The 16116-nt window shown below is 52.6% G+C and overlaps 1 protein-coding gene across 16 annotated transcripts in view; it reads left to right on the top strand.

The window, feature by feature from the left end:
- tnika (TRAF2 and NCK interacting kinase a) overlaps nucleotides 1–16116 on the top strand; it is a 34975-nt gene that overhangs the window by 6646 nt on the left and 12213 nt on the right. For 6 of the 16 annotated variants that reach the window (XM_029828817.1, XM_029828808.1, XM_029828784.1 and 3 more), the window contains exons 3-14: nucleotides 8959–9015; nucleotides 9577–9702; nucleotides 10430–10540; nucleotides 11016–11106; nucleotides 11339–11469; nucleotides 11539–11593; nucleotides 11693–11771; nucleotides 11847–12022; nucleotides 12214–12479; nucleotides 13058–13174; nucleotides 13794–13880; nucleotides 14716–14904. In XM_029828817.1, coding sequence (XP_029684677.1) covers nucleotides 8959–9015; nucleotides 9577–9702; nucleotides 10430–10540; nucleotides 11016–11106; nucleotides 11339–11469; nucleotides 11539–11593; nucleotides 11693–11771; nucleotides 11847–12022; nucleotides 12214–12479; nucleotides 13058–13174; nucleotides 13794–13880; nucleotides 14716–14904 — 1485 coding nt within the window. Of the gene's footprint in view, nucleotides 1–8958; nucleotides 9016–9576; nucleotides 9703–10429; nucleotides 10541–11015; nucleotides 11107–11338; nucleotides 11470–11538; nucleotides 11594–11692; nucleotides 11772–11846; nucleotides 12023–12213; nucleotides 12480–13057; nucleotides 13175–13793; nucleotides 13881–14715; nucleotides 14905–15340; nucleotides 15881–16116 lie in introns of all 16 variants that reach the window. The other 10 variants (XM_029828802.1, XM_029828780.1, XM_029828839.1 and 7 more) reach the window with 3 other exon arrangements.

Raw genomic sequence — 16116 nt, 5'->3', positions numbered from 1 at the left:
CGCGTCGTTTAATGCGTCCACAGAAATGCGACGGCCTCCGAGAGCGGCCGCAGGTTGTGGTTCTGCGAGGGTGCATGTTTAATGGAGCAGGGAGTCAAGGTCAGGCGGCGGCGCCGAGAGCTTTCCTCGCATCTGATTGGGCGTGATGAGGTCAGACAGAGGTCGGCCGCGTCTCCTGAAATGATCTGACACGCCGACACGTGCGGACGAGGACGTGGACGCAGGCAGAATCCCAAAGGGAAGCGGAGAACTTGAGGATTTTCTTCTGCCCGCGTTCTGCCGACTCGGCTGTGTTCAGTCACGGCTCATTTGCCGGCTGACATTCTGCCAGTCTGTTGCTATACGTTAGCTAGTAGCCGAGCGCCTGTGGCGCTGTGGCGGCGTGCTCTGGCCCCCTCTCATTCAAGAAGCCGATGCGGGGTGATTTATGATTGGCTGTCATAAACCCACTGGAGTCAAGTCTCGGGGTTCCCGTGGCAACGTAGAATGAGCTGATGTTGAAATATGCCTCGTGTGGTAATGAGAAGGTTAACTCGAGCAGAAAGTGTAAAAGCTGCATGTAATGTGGCGTGTTATTATGACTTGACATATTCAAAATGACTGACATGTGACCTTGTTTTGGGATTTTTACCTATTTGGCAGCTTTGTTAAAGCAGTTTACTTAAAAACGTCACGATCTGCTCCAAAAACAGGCTTTTTAACCTTACCAACACCAAATAAACTGTTAACTCCTTTAACTCTAACTAATACGCAGACCAGTCACAACGCTGAGTGGTTAATCTGGTTAATCTGACAGATTAATCTTGAGTGGACCAGCACCCTTTTTCTATTGATTATTGCTATTTTAGACCCCAAACTCTCTAAATCCTAATCATTTATTCTGGCCCTTTACTGCTGCCTGTTACTGATATTAGCTGCATTATTTTAGTCATAGTTTACTCTAATAATCCGCCTGTTTCAGATCCACTCTGAACTGGGTTCGACCGGGCTCACACACACAGACGAGCGGCAGAACCACTTGATCTATTTTAAATTCCTGGTTCACAGCCGAGCTGCCTGCGAGCAGGTGAAGCTCTCGCTCACTGAGAGGGTAAATTGACCTTCAGCCGGGTGGGGAGCGGGGAAGCAGAAGTGCTCGGCTCCATCTGAGCCGTTTCCCACAACAACACATGAGCGTGTTGGTTCTTGTCAGTGGGCTGGAACCTCAGAAAAACACACTTTATAAAAAATTCTTCATAGGTTGACTCTGAGAATAAATGGGATGTGCTGACTGGCTCTGGGCCAGAGTGCCGCCGATGTACCTCCGATCACGCGCTTCAAGCATGGCGCCGCTCTGATGTTCGCTTTCACGCCATCGCCGGCAGCACGAGAAGCACAAGACGGCACGGAAATCCTATTGTGGTTTTTAAGGGTTAGGGTTAGGGTTAGGGGCTAACCCTAACCCTAACCCTAACCCTAACCCTAATTATTTTTCATCGACTATGCAGATTATTATTATTTTTGACAAAATAATTTTGAGCTGCTTTTTGTTCCCCCGACACTGAATTATTCATTTCTGGACGGGCAAATTTAGGCCACCTTTGGGCTTATTGAAATTTTAATAAGATACTCAGACCAAGCCAAAAAACCGCATTAGGTGGGAGAGAAACTCCAAAGCGATTCATTTGGACCGGTTTGGCTGCAGATTGGAGGGACGGCGGTCACGCTCGGATCATAATAACCGATGTCGGCGCTCCCTGTGACATGTCGCTGCGGCGCTGTGCGTCTGGGAGCGACAGATAACAGCTTTATCAACAATTCCATTACCCCATCGAGTTAAAGGATCCCGATCTGCCCCTGGAACTGCTCCCCTCCCTCCCATCAATCTCGTCTCGGTTAAAAACAAAATAAAAAATAAAAAATCCGCTTCCAGACTTCGGTTACCCGGCGACAGACGAGTGTCTTCAATGGGGGAAAAAGGATAATTTTAGCCTCCGTCTCCTGTTTCCTCGCCTCTCCTCTCTGCCCCCCCCAACGCTTCACCCCTTCTCTCTGTATCCATCCTATCGATATCTAATCACGCTTTTCCTTCTGTTTCCCGTCTTTTTTTGGGTTGAATCAGGCCCAGGCCTGAGACTACAGTAGATACGGTTCCTCCCGGCTCCTCTAAAAGGCCCATAAATAGAGAACACTGGTTCTGTTGAATAATTAAACACCTCCTCCCTCCTCATCCTTTCTCCTTCATCTCCTCCCGTTTTTTGCCGTCTTCCTCATCCAACGTCTCCCTCATCAGGGCTTTCATCCTTCCTCCCTCCAGATTTGATCTTTCTCTCTTCTCTTTTTCCCTGAATATTTGATGGGCCTTTTGGGGGGGCGATTGCACCCCCAGGAGGGGTGGGAGCGTTGGACCGTCCGTGGCCCGCCTCCGGCCGGGGACACTTCCCACCCGACTGACTTGACGAGTTATTGACTGACAGCCGCATCGATCGGCTAATTGATGAAACGCAGCTCCGCGCCGTTCCCGCGGGGGCCATTTTTCTCTGTGACGGCTGCAAGGACAAGTGAAGAGGGCAACTAATCATATCTGCCCACAAAAACTCGTGCCCGGACACGTGAGCGATGACGGGTCCGGCCCATCCCGTCACAGACCGTCCCCTCGGCGCTGGCCCGGGATAAAAGATCTCCAACGCTCGCGCACGTTGCGGGGCGGGATGGGGAGAGGAGAAAGGAAGACATCCCTTCTGCAGCCCCTCGGGCAAACGCACCACGCCGCCTTTAAATATTCCCCAGACACCCCCGGTGATGGTCGGGGAGCTAACCATATGAGTCTTTACTGTATGTGCTCACCCGGCGTGACAGCAGCTCTTTACAAAATCAGCCACGTGGTTTCCGTTTAGTGTGTGTGTGTGTGTGTGTGTGTGTGTGTGTGTGTGTGGGGGGGGGGGGTCCAGATGCAGTGGAGATTGCAGGAGACGCCTGTATTTGAACACGGGTGCTGTTAAAACAAACGAAAACAGCCGACACTGGAGCTCGGGACGCAGGCGGCGCCATCTTGGGCGGAGGCCCGAGTCCGGTGACCCGTTTTCAAAGGAGGTTTTTAGGGAGCCCGGAAACTCGAAGCCGAGGTGGCGTTTTTCTGCTCGACCAACAAACGGGACGTATAAAAGCTCAGATTTAAGGCTGCTGCGTTCAGGGACGCGCCGACAGCTCTCTCCTTCTGCTTTTATTGTTTTACCTGGAGTGCCCTTTCCTGTTTTCCGCTCACTCCTCCGCTTCCGTCTCTCCCCTCCTCTGCCCTTTGAAGCGCCAAATAAAACTCCAAAAGTGCCCCCCCCCCACCATATTCATCTGCAGGAAGTCACACTGCAGAGGACTCCGGGAGGGTTCTCTTCCCTTCGGAAGCATGCGCAATGTGAAAAACGGGGCCGAGAAGTCTCCGGGAAACCGTACGAAGACACGGTGACGTCATTTATTCCTCTTTGTTTGATGTTCCGGAGCTTCACGGGAAGGGAGCTCAAACGGGGAGCGTACCGGGAGCATCTCTTATTAACACTATTAGCACACGCTGCGCTGCACGCCGCTGCGCTCTCGCTGTAGCGGTACAACACCTGACACGTCCCCCCTTTCATTATTAACATGACCCACAATCCCTTGCTGTCTGTCGCACACGCAGCTTGTTTGCGATTACCAATATTTGCTGCCTCCCGCGTTCCGATATGAAGTATGTGTGGATGGAGAATCGTTATATAATCCCATAACTTTCCATTTGGGAAAATTTCTCCTCGGGGAGGAGTCAGAGTTAGCGTGGAGAAGGACGGCGAAATAATCTGTTAAATGAGTAAACGTTGTATGTGCTAACATTGGTGCTAACATTGGCGCTAACGGCGCTGCTAGCAATGCTCAGCTGACGGTGCGAGCGTATTTAGGGGTTTATTTATCCTCAAAGACGTTAAATGAGCCCGTCGGCGGGCGTGGAGCCGCCACTTCACACCCTCTTCACACCGCTTTTCCTTGTCTGACGTCCTGATGAATGAACCGTGACTGAGGTGGATGCCGCTCGTTACCCTGGGAACGGGCAGATGTTCTCGTGCACGCTCACACCTGGCAGCGTGTTCATTAGCCTACATCCCCTCCCCTGTCGTCCCCAAGGCCACGCGCCCTACTTACCCACAATGCACTCCTGCCACCTAAACAAGGGTCAGCTAGCTTTGCCCCGTGTCGATAACCTTCTCTCCTTCTCTTCTTTGTGCTTTGTTTCCAGCCAGATCCTCCATTTTTAATTAAAAAGTGCGCCCGGTAAACAGCTGCTCAGCCACTGATCAGTAAATCAATAAGCTATATCAGCTTCGACTTTTCTGTTATTCTCCGCTCGCTCTGTCCTCACTCGCATTAATGTTTTTCCACAACCTTTAGCTCTCAGCCTTTGTTTTGCGGCTCTGCTCCACTTCATTACAGCCGCCTCGATTCATCTTCCTGTCCCCCTCTCCCGGCGCCTCCCTCGCCGCCGCTCTACCTACAGTAAATCAGGTCGGCTCCGCGGTTGACCTCCAGAGCCGCTGGAGCGCGACGCTTGCACGCCGAACCTGCCGCCGCGACCTTCCTCTTCCTCCGCCGTTATTACCCTAAACGGGGGGAACCGGCGGCGAAGGTGCTGAATTATCACGCCCAAGTTTACGGTGAGGCGAAGCGTTGGTGGGAACGCCGTCCTGGCTGGATTTGGGCTGCGGTCTATGGAGGCACGAGACCAAGTGGGTCAAAACTAAGGCGACGGCTCGGTTCTGGAAGGAAACATGGAGAAAGGGGGAAACCTTATAAATGTCACATAAGGGTCATTTACCCCGTCCGTGCACGTGATGGGGGGGTTATGGGAGGTTGGCGATCCCGTCTGTAACCCCGGATGAGTCTGTTTGAGCCCAGTTTGTTTGTCCGCCGTCTCGTTAATGAGCCCGTTTCACGGCGAGCCGGCAGGTTAATGAGCGGCGCTGTTTCCGCTCAGATGGGTTGTTGCTGAGCCGATCGCGGCGGTTCGATCAAAGTGGGATCAGCGCACACTTGTTGTCTGAAGGGAGGGGCAGCCCCCCCCTCCCCCCCACTGATACACGCTCCAACAATAACAGCCCCCTGGACTCTTCCACAGATCATCGCTCTCATCTTTCCTCCTCTTCCTCGCCGTCGGACCTTCTATCTTTTTAAATCTCCTCTCTAGTGTGTGAGTGTGAGCGCACCCCCCCCGGGGGCACCTCTATATTTCCCGGCCGTCGCAGTTCTAGATTGGAACGGAGGCCTTTGTCGCTTTTATTTACTGCCTCACTGATTCCGCCACAGCCCGTGTGTAGGTCGGCGTGCGCCGGAGCCGCTGTGGGTCTGGGCCCGCCGCTGATGGAACGGTAATGAGGTGTGTCTGCCGCTATTGCCCCCTTATTTCTTCGGGTTCCTCGCGGCAGAACTCCGCCTGCCGCTTGTCGGCCAAGAGGAGGCTGAGGTCTGCATTGCGGGTCCCGGCGGCGTGCGGAGGACGCTGCGACTGTGAGCCTGGCGGCGGCGGGTGCTGCCGGGAGCGGCGGCTGCGGCCGCGCTCCACCCTGACGTGTGCAGCAATCCCTGCTTGACCTGCCTGTCAAATCAAGCCAGCCAGAAAGGAAAAGGCTTTGAGATCCAGCCCTGGGGAACATCCCATAGCCCACTTTCCCCTCAGATTCTCCTGATACTGTTACCATGCCGACAGGCCCAGTGCCAGGGCAGGATGTCTAAATGCCATTCTTGGGCTTCTTGGCTGGATATATATGCTGTGTGTGTGTGTGTGTGTGTGTGTGTGTGTGTGTGTGTGTGTGTGTGTGTGTGTGTGTGTGTGTGTGGATTACCATGACGGCACAGATTAGGATTATGGTGTGACCCATTTCCTTTCCACAACGAGCTGGCGGCGACCCAATCTGGCAGCCTGCTCCTCCTCAACCCTGCATGTGCGCGTTTATACGCTTTAGTGCTGTGTCCCCCCCCTCCCGCCACTTCAAAGACCGGCGGTGGCGGTGGCGGAATTTGAGGTTTACGGCGGCCTGGCGAGGGATTGATTTTAGGCTTCAGCGATCAGGGATGCTGCTCGACCCTCTGCTCCGAAACTCAAAGGACGAGCCCAGACGGAGCGGGGCCGCCGCCATCAGCTGCCATTGTGGTTAAAGATGTGTTTTGGTTTTATACGTCACACGCCAGCCGTACCCTTGCAGGCCCAACCTGACCACGCCAGCGCTCATAAAGTTTAGATTCCACCATTTAGAGCATCGACTGCCTTGTTTGAAATGAAGTTACTGGTAAGTTAATCAATAAATCCATTTTCTGTGGCTGCTCCTCCTTAATCCGGCTAGCTGGAGGCGAGGGGCGGGGCCACACCCTGGACAAGTGTCCAGCTCATCACAGAGCTAAAATCTGGACAAAATAAAACCACTCGCATTCATTTGAAAGTTTCCACCAGCTCTGGGGTTGGAACCTGGAACCTGCTGGTTGTGGCTGTGTTGTGTGAATTCTGCCTGTGACCTTGCAGCCAGGCCGGCAGCAGCAGGACAAACATGCTGTGAGACTCTGAACTCATCCTCCGCTCGTCTCCTCAGACCCCCCTCCATTCCTCCATTCCATCTCGGGCTAAATGGCTACTTTACCTTATCGGGATGATTGCCCCCCCCCAGCTCACCGTCTCCGCCCTTGCGCATGTGCATGCGTGTGTCAGTGTCCATGTTTGTGAGGGCTGTGTCTACTGTAGACCAGCCAGCCAAGACTGTTGCTAGGCTACGCTAGGAAGTGTCCTCCACGGTGAGAGTGTTCAGAGGGGTGGAGGTGGGGGTGTCTGTGTAATTACTTGGCAAGGGCACAGATGTGCTCACAAACAGAATACACACACACACACACACACAAGTGGTTTGGTGTATCGTCTACATAGTAGCAGGTTGCATGAAGGAAGTGGCTTTACTGAAGCTGGAACTGAGAGCAATGCTGAAGTGTGTGTGTGCGCGCGTGCATGCGTGTGCGCGTGTGTGTGTGCGTACGTGTGTGCGCATCTTTTTTTAGCTTTTAATAATAGAACCTGATGGTTTTATGACTATTGTTGGGACAGATTTAGTTTAGGTGCACCGAGCTAGCATTAGCATTTTTTTCAACCTTTATTTCTGAGTTATTAAAGAGTATTTTTTGTAAAAGTGCTACTACGATTTCTTGGGTGATTTATATCCGAGACATTAGCATTAGCCTAAGCAGCAACCTGCCAGTTAGCGCTTAGCTTGGGCTCCTTGCATCGTGCCCAATTTCACATTCCAGCAGGTTGCTCCTTCTAGGTCACGTTTAAATTAATAATAATGATTAGGAAAAACTCCTGTGAGGCTGTCGCACTACGCAGGAGGTGTTTAGAAAGACCGACTCTCCTTTCCATCCCATCCCAGACCAGAACGATGAAGATGATGATGATTGAAGGCTGGTTGGAGATCAGTTTAGTGTCATTTTGACATCCCCATCGCAGCAAAACCCTCCAGGTGGAACCAACACAGTGAATTTGGTGTGTTATCACTCACACACACCTGGACCAACAGCTCAGTCACTTATTTCCTGTGTGTGTGTGTGTGTGTGTGTGTGTGTGTGTGTGTGTGTGTGTGTATGTTTATGCTAGACAGTGAAGACCAGAGTGAATACACGTCACCTGACAAGTGACACAGGGAAGTGAAGACTTTCAGAATTGGGCAACAACGTTGCATCAAAGTCTTTCGCTAAAACCCCTCCGTGCACACGCAGGTTGCGCACGTCTCTGGGGTTTTTTACTGGCTGAGAGACGTAGACTTCCTGTCAGCGGCGTGCAGTTTGCAGAAGGATGCAGATGCAGAATCGGAGAGAAAGGGCTGCTTGGAGTCGGCTCAGTCATGTTGGAGTACGGCCTGCGGGAGGGGGGGGGGGCAGAAACATGGGAGAAAGGAGGAATAATCAAAGGAATAAAGAGGAAATTGTTGGAAGTTAAGAGGGTTAGATACTGAGCGAAGGAATCGGAGGGATAAGGGAGAGAGAGGAGGAGAATGCGCAGATCTAGGTCAGAGAGTGGAGAAAACGAGCAGAGGGAGGAAGGAGAGAGGGAATCTGGAGTCGCCTGCTCACATCCGTGGATCTCATGTTGTGGAAAAGCCTTTATTCACTCTGCTTTGACGTTATTCGGCGTCAGCATCTTGGATGAACACTGGTTTTACCTTTTCCCAGTCAGATCAGGAATTAAGAAATAGAGTTCGGTCCCCTCTCTCCTTTTATGAGCCTGGATGACTTCAAGGCTCCCGACGTTCCGTCTGAGCAGCTCCTGCCCCCAAAATGGCTTTTTCCTGTGTTTTATCTGTCTAAGCGCTCGTGTGAACTTCTGCTTTGTGAGTGGTTGTAATTCCTTTGTTGCGCTCTGACAAAGCCGCTCCTTGTGCCTGCGGAATTGGGGCAGTCTGATCCTAATGAGAAATCCCTTTCCAATCTATCTGACCCATTCTCACAGAATCGGGACGGCGTTCAACCCAAACAGCCAGATTGCCGTCTATGACCCGGTGCTTCGCTCCCGGTGCCCCCCCACCCCCACCCCCCCGGCTCTTGATTTGGCTCAGTTGAAATTAGCATCTTTTCATCTTGTGCATCTTCAGCAGGGCTGCCCCTGATCCGGGGCAACATTGGGCCCCCACACAACTTCCAACACGAGTCTGCGAGTCTTTTCCCCCCCTGAGCTCCGTCGAGTGTGTTTTTAAACCACAGTTTGATGTCCATCTCGTCCAACAGTCATTCCAAAAACACCTTGACACTCCCGTGGCGTTCCCCGTCCCTACTTCCCTTCATCATGATCTTCCCACATGTGCAGGTCCAATGATCGTCGCAGCAGCTCCTAAATGATGCGTTTAAATCGAAGGCCTTCGCTGATATTAGCAGCGGCTGCCTATATTCTGCTAAATCAATATTTGTCCTCTCGTCTTTCTCCTGTTCCAGGGTCGCCATGTTAAGACAGGCCAGCTGGCAGCCATCAAGGTCATGGATGTCACCGGGGTAAGATGCGCCTTTTGTGCGCGCGCACACACACACACACACACACACACACATACGCACACACACTCACACTACACATCTCAAGTGACTTAACCACCGCTGACCGCGTCATCTAATTAGGAGCTGTCAACCAGTGCTGGTCTCGTGTGCCTGTGATTAGCTCGACAGGAAGTGAGGACGGGCCCATCGCCATGGTGATATTAGCTAGAGTTATGGGCGCAGAAGTCAATTACAGGAAGCGAGGACGAATAGTCGCAACAATAAATAATATTAATCACTAATTGAAAATGAAATGAAGGAATTGCTTAATATATGGCTGCTGAACACTAAATTGGGGCAATCAGCGGCTCATTTTCCGGTATTATCTGAGTGGAATTTGCATATTTTAAGTAAGCAGCTGTCTCCATAACGACTCGCTTTGAACGGCTCCTTTGGCTCTGTGGCCTCAGTCGTATTTAACAAGGGTAATTAAATCAAACTCATTACTGGGCCACACTTAGCTGGTAGCTGCAATCATTCCCTAAATATTGACACTCCTTTTTGTTTTGCCCCTCATCTCAGGATGAGGAAGAGGAGATTAAAGCCGAGATCAACATGCTGAAGAAGTACAGCCACCACCGGAACATCGCCACCTACTACGGCGCCTTCGTCAAGAAGAACCCGCCCGGCATCGATGATCAGTTATGGGTACGGCTGTTTCTGTGCCTGTTTATTGGTGCCTCTATTCACGCACGTGTGCTCGCCAGCGTTCAGAGTGGCGGCGTGTGAACGAGTGTGCAGCTGGCTGCTGCAATCAGGCATGTGCGAACGTGATCCGCGGGAGAGCGCTCGCCTATCTGATGCTGCAGCATTCCTCATATAGCAGGACGCACCAACAAGCGTGTGCAGAGCGTGCACAGGACCCGTTCACCCCCCCACATATTCCCCTGACTCGACACTTTTTGCCCGAACCTGAGCAGGAGACGCACGTTTGCATGCGGCGACAGGCTCCTCCCCGCGCTTGTGCGGACCGCTGAGGGGGGGCGCTGTTTTGCCTTTGTGTGTAAGGACATGTTTGGGAGAGCTGTTGGGGGGGGGGGGGGGGGTAACTGCCTTTCCTTTCCCCTAAAGTGATGAAGAGGAGTTTGAGACAGAGCCAGGATTGAGGATTGGATGGAGTGATGAGAGGAGAGGGTGGATGGAGGGTATTCATTACAATTCGTGCAAACTGGATCAGGCTAAAACTTGGCAGCACTATTTCTGTAGCATTTAGCACTTTGGTGTTATGATTAGCAACCAGATGAAAAGCGAAATGTCCTTTTATGAGCAAATGGATCGAACTGTTGGCGTTAAAGATTTGTTTTTAAGCAGATCCGAGTCGAGACGGCTTCCCTCCCCCAGAGCTGTCAATAACTGTCCACGTGTGTGTCCGCAGCTGGTCATGGAGTTCTGCGGTGCCGGCTCAGTCACCGACCTGATCAAGAACACCAAGGGCAACTCCCTGAAGGAGGAGTGGATCGCCTACATCTGCCGGGAGATCCTCAGGGTGAGCAGCCATGTCCAAATCCCTTCTCCTTCCGTCTGATGAGAGATCTTTATGCAGGAGCGTTCATCAGATCTGGTCTTGATCGGACAGATTGAGTCAGACTTACCAACTCTCCCTGCCTATCGGATCCAGTATTGGCGGTTTGTGGCGTTCGGTGCCAAAGGCCTGACTGGCTAAGCGACGTTCTTGGCACATCTTGACATTTCCAGAGAAAGATGAACAGACAACAGACAAAGAGCTCCTTTCATAATTCCAGTGTCCCTCACCCCGCCTCTCTCATCGGAGTCTGTTGCCCTGATTATTTCCCCGATGTTATGTCGCAATATGTCATTCAAACCAGAAAATCTTCTTCGTTCTCTGCCGGAAATACATGGTGATGGACTTTGGGAGAAGGACAGAAGCGAAGGACCCTCTGGTCCTCCTAACATTGCTCGTATCGGTGAGAACGGTGCCTTTATTTTCTGTCTCTTCGCAGGGCCTGAGTCATCTCCATCAGCACAAGGTCATCCACAGAGATATCAAGGGACAGAACGTCCTGCTGACTGAGAACGCCGAGGTCAAGCTAGGTGTGTGTGTCTGTGTGTGTAGAATGTGGGGTGGGGGGGGCTCAGAGGGGTGTGTATATGGAAATGTAGCTGTAGGTTGGGTTGGATAACATCCGTCTTTTTGAGCAAATGGAGGGGAAAATGAGTGAATTTTAATAAGATTTAAGTTTTATGAAACGGCGATCTGTCTCAAGTAACGACCCTGCTGGCAAAAATTCCTTTTTGCTTACTGGTTTGTGCGTTTTCCCCTCAGTGGACTTTGGTGTGTCGGCCCAGTTGGACAAAACTGTGGGAAGAAGGAACACGTTTATCGGGACGCCCTATTGGATGGCGCCGGAGGTCATCGCCTGCGACGAGAATCCTGACGCCACCTATGACTTCAAGGTGCTTCTCTGCTGAAAGCCCCTCTGGGTGGGCCGTTAGCGATGGCTTTAACCTGTCTTGTGTTCGCAGAGCGACCTGTGGTCTCTGGGAATAACGGCCATAGAAATGGCAGAAGGAGCGCCACGTACGTGCACACTCACTCACACACGGGGGATTTGATGATGTAACGGGATGTTGTTTGTGTCGGCGGTACTCACCCCCCCTCTGTGTCTGCTGACCACAGCGCTGTGCGACATGCACCCGATGAGGGCGCTCTTCCTCATCCCGCGCAACCCGGCGCCGAGGCTCAAGTCGAAGAAGTGGTGAGTGCGGCTGCCGCGCGCCCGTTGCGGTGCATCCGGAGGGCGCGACCACGTTCACGTTTGCCCTGTGTTCAGGTCCAAGAAGTTCCAGTCGTTCATCGAGAGCTGCCTGGTGAAGAGCCACAGCCAGAGGCCGAGCACGGAGCAGCTGCTCAGGCACCCGTTCATCAGGGACCTGCCCAACGAGAGGCAGGTCCGCATCCAGCTCAAGGACCACATCGACCGCACCAAGAAGAAGAGAGGCGAGAGGGGTGAGCAGAAATGTGGTTGGGGGGGGGGTGAGTGGCGTGATTTATACAGTACAGGCAGGACTGTGGCAGCAGTCAGCATTTGACCCGACAGCTCGCCGCTGACGTGCGCTGCCTCCCCAACGTGCATTCAATTTGGAACCAAAAGCAGAGTTTCTTTGGTTTGGTTTTCTCATCTTGGGCTTTTCTCACAGATGAGACGGAGTACGAGTACAGCGGCAGCGAAGACGAGGATGAGGACAGAGACATGGGAGAGCCGAGCTCCATCATCAACGCCCCGGGCGAGTCCACGCTGAGGCGGGACTTCCTGCGCCTCCAGCTAGCCAACAAGGAGCGCTCGGAGGCGCAGCGCCGGCAGCAGCTGGAGCAGCAGCATAACGAGGAGCACAAGCGCCTGCTGCTGGCCGAGAGGCAGAAACGCATCGAGGAGCAAAAGGAGCAGAGGAGGCGGCTGGAGGAGGTGAGGAAGAGAGAGATCAACAGATGTTTTTAATGCAGCACAGAGGATTTACTGAATCAGAAAATACTCTAAAAAAGCTGAGCCCCCTTACTTACACATCAAAATGTCATTCAGCCTTCTTTAAAAGTCTACACACACACACAGAGCCTCTCCCCAGTGTCCCCGTCTCAGTTCCAGAGAGCAGACTTATGCTCTAAAGAAATCTTTAGCCCATAATCTGTGTGCTCTCTCTGAGTTCCCACCAGGGTTTTCCTTTCAGTCCACAGCTAAGTGCCGCGGCTCGATTTGGCTAACACGGCCTCTCTGAGTAGGCCAAGTGTGCGTGTGTGTGAGAGAGTAATTGAATGGCTGTGTGTGCAGACATGAATGCGGACCTTGAGTCCAAAACTTGCAACACTTTCTCCCTTCCGTGGTCAAAGGGAAGACGAATAAACCACGCAACGATGCGTTATATAAGTGGGAATCCTATAAGCGATAGCGGTGATATTCAGTCTTTCATGCTCTCGAGTGTTGGGGGATGCGATGTGATGTGAAACGCGTCACTTTGTTGCGATCCTGAGGCTTCTCTCCGCTCACAGCAGCAGCAGCGAGAGCGCGAGCTGAGGAAGCAGCACGAGAGGGAGCAGCGGAGGCGCTACGAGGAAATGGAGCAGCTCCGCAGAGAGGAGGAAAGGAGGCACGCGGAGAGAGAGCAGGTTGGTACGAGCTCCTGCGGGCGGGCGAGCGAGCGCCGCTGCACGCTAACAGGCCTCCCCTTGAATGAAAGGAGCTTTGCCGTTGATGGGGCTGTCAGGTGGTGTTGGGTTTGTTCCCTCTTTCTCTTCCTTTTTTCCCTGCTTTCAGGCCCTTAAAGGCCTTTTAGAACAAAATACAAATTTTAAATCTGCACTTTTGGATCCAGCTTTATTGGCGACAGATCATAGTGATCAAATTCCAGCTTTGATGCCGTAGAAAGCAGAAGAATGTTCAGGCTTGTATTTAATAAAAGCCGTTTCCTCATATTTGTACTATGAGTCTTTTCTCATCTTCTTCTGATTGTGTGTGTTTTTAGCACCATTCCCACCTCTCTTTGTTTTCCTCCCACTGTTTTTTAACGTGCCATATAAAGATGTGTTCAAAGCCCCCCCCCCCCCCCCCCCCCCCCCCCCCCCCCGCCAGCTATGTGTCATCTTTCCTTTGTAAGGCAGGACAGATGAGTCCTGACTCTTACCATTTCTGTAAATCTCTCTGTTTCTGTCTGCCCCCTCCCTTCCGTTTGTCTGCGGGAGCGGAGCTTTCCTGATTCTTGTCTCTCTGTGCCGACACGCTGCTCAGGAGTATATCCGTAGACAGCTGGAAGAGGAGCAGCGGCAGTTGGAGATTCTCCAGCAGCAGCTGCTACAGGAGCAGGCCTTACTACTGGTAATAGTGGCACTTTCACGTGCTGCTGATGCCCCCCTCACCCCACCATCCCCTCCATCTGTGCTGTGTGCCCGCCCCCTCTAAACCCCCCCACTGCATGCACCAGCATGGCAGCAGCACCGAGTGACTGTCTGCCGCCACTCAAACTGTTTACTCCAGATTTTAGGAGCCGTGCGAGGCCGTGACCCGCTTATCTCTAATGCCGGGGTCAAATCCGTTCCAATCCCAGCCGCGTGCACGTTGCCGTTACGTTGGCTGGATCTCAAAGGATTCCCAGGATGCTGCAGTCAAACTGTTTGCTCAGCTCCAATTGCGTTTTGCCCACACAGCATGATGGCATCCACGAGAAAGTAGGCTGTTATTTTGCGTATAGGGGCTCCTCTCGGGGGGCCACGCGTCGGGTGACAGCCGTGCGGTTTACAGACCCAAGGTTACAGCACGTGCACGTCACAATCTGGGGGAGAGAAACCTCCCGCATCGGTGAAAGTGCAAAACGAGATGTTTGGAGACCCACCACCTTCAAATTGGGTCCTAAATATCACTATGCAAGATTAGGCTGGCTAAAGGTAGTCCATAGTTTGAAACGGGGTATCCAAGGAAACGGGCCTACATTTTCCTTTTACTTTAACGGATCTGTTTCATTTCGAGCTCACTCGCGTGGCACTTTTGCTCCTTTCCCACTTTATTCATCTAAAAATCCAACAACCTTTTGGGATCCAGCCCATGACGTCCCCCCCCCCCCCCCCACTGCCTGTCCCCTCCAGGTTGTGTTTGTGAATACTCAGCTCTGACTCTGGGACCTGTCCTCCCTTCCTTCCCCACCCCTCCGTCGCAGGAGTACAAGCGTAAGCAGATCGAGGAGCAGCGGCAGGCGGAGCGGCTGCAGAGGCAGCTGCAGCAGGAGAGGGCCTACCTGGTGTCGCTGCAGCAGCAGCAGCAGGAGGCCAGGCAAGCCGAGAAGAAACAGCTGTACCACTACAAAGACATCGTCAACCCCAATGACAAGCCTGCCTGGGCCAAAGAGGTGAGATCCTGCTTGCAACGCGGTCTCTTTCGCTCTCCGTTACATTTCCTGATGTTATTTACCACAGATGATACTGAGCCAGCCACGTAGCCTTATGCTGCCCGGGTCAGCGAGCTAACTAGCATTTATCCTATTTATGTAAACATGGCCTGAACCATTAAGCTCCTTTTTCTCTCACATGCTTGATTTTTTAGCTGCTTTGAGCAGCAAAGCAGCCGGTTGGTGCAGCGGCAGCTGGAGCCATCCAGAAGCATCCAGAAGCTCAGGAGGTTCCTGGCAACTGGATGCTTAATTCGGTTTTTCTAACATATTTTTCAGCAGGTGTGGTGATACCTGGGGAAGTTACTGCTTCCTTTGTCTTACTGTGATGTTTGCTTTGTGCAAGCGTGTGCATGTGCTTGCTTGCTGCTGACCGTCCTCTGACTTTGACTTCTAGGTCCTGAAGCAGCAGCCTGCTTCATCCCAGCTGCGTCATCACCAGTCATTCAACCACCCAGCTTCATCCTCTGGCTGTCACGGCCAAAACAGACTTGGGGCCCCTAAGCGGACGCCGTCTCACGGCGCTCAGAACCCCCCGAAGCTCCTCCCTCAAATCCGTATCTCACCAGATCCAGGAGAGCATTTAGATCCCGGACTGAAGCAGGAGATCAGTCACCAAGTCAGAGAGTTTAGGGCCCAGAAACTTGGTCAGAGGGGGTGCAGCCCAGGGCGCATCCAAAACAACAATCAGGCACCCAGTATGGGACAGACTAAGACTCCCACAGAGCAGCTAGGCCGTGGTCCAGTCAGCCAGTCTGTGTTACCCAAGCAGAACCCTCAGGGGGCAGGTGATAGGAAAGAAAGAGCCAAAGAAAGCCTGCTGTCTCCTCCAAATCAGGCAGCTATCCAGGTGGTGTCTGCTGAGCCAAAGGTCAAGGGCCAGATCCAGATACCACATTCTGGAGCTAAATCGGTCTCCATTCCTGCCTTCAAACCGGTTAGTGCTCGTCCCCGCTGCAGGTCGCACTCCCCCCGCTGTAGAATAGACGTAGATGTAGAAGAAGAGTGCCAGGGAGGACACGGGAAAGTGACGAGGCAGGTCTCCAGTCAGGAGTGCCTGGTGGGACACTCCACCTGGGAGTGCACCTCTCCTGACCCGAATGACCTCCTCTCCAATTCCTTCCCTCCCCTGTCTTCTATGCAAAACCGTTACTCACTCGCCTGCAACATCGG

This window comes from Takifugu rubripes, chromosome 2 (genome assembly GCF_901000725.2).
Source record: "Takifugu rubripes chromosome 2, fTakRub1.2, whole genome shotgun sequence".
Taxonomy (NCBI): domain Eukaryota; kingdom Metazoa; phylum Chordata; class Actinopteri; order Tetraodontiformes; family Tetraodontidae; genus Takifugu; species Takifugu rubripes.
This window is presented reverse-complemented; position numbering and strand designations above follow the sequence as displayed.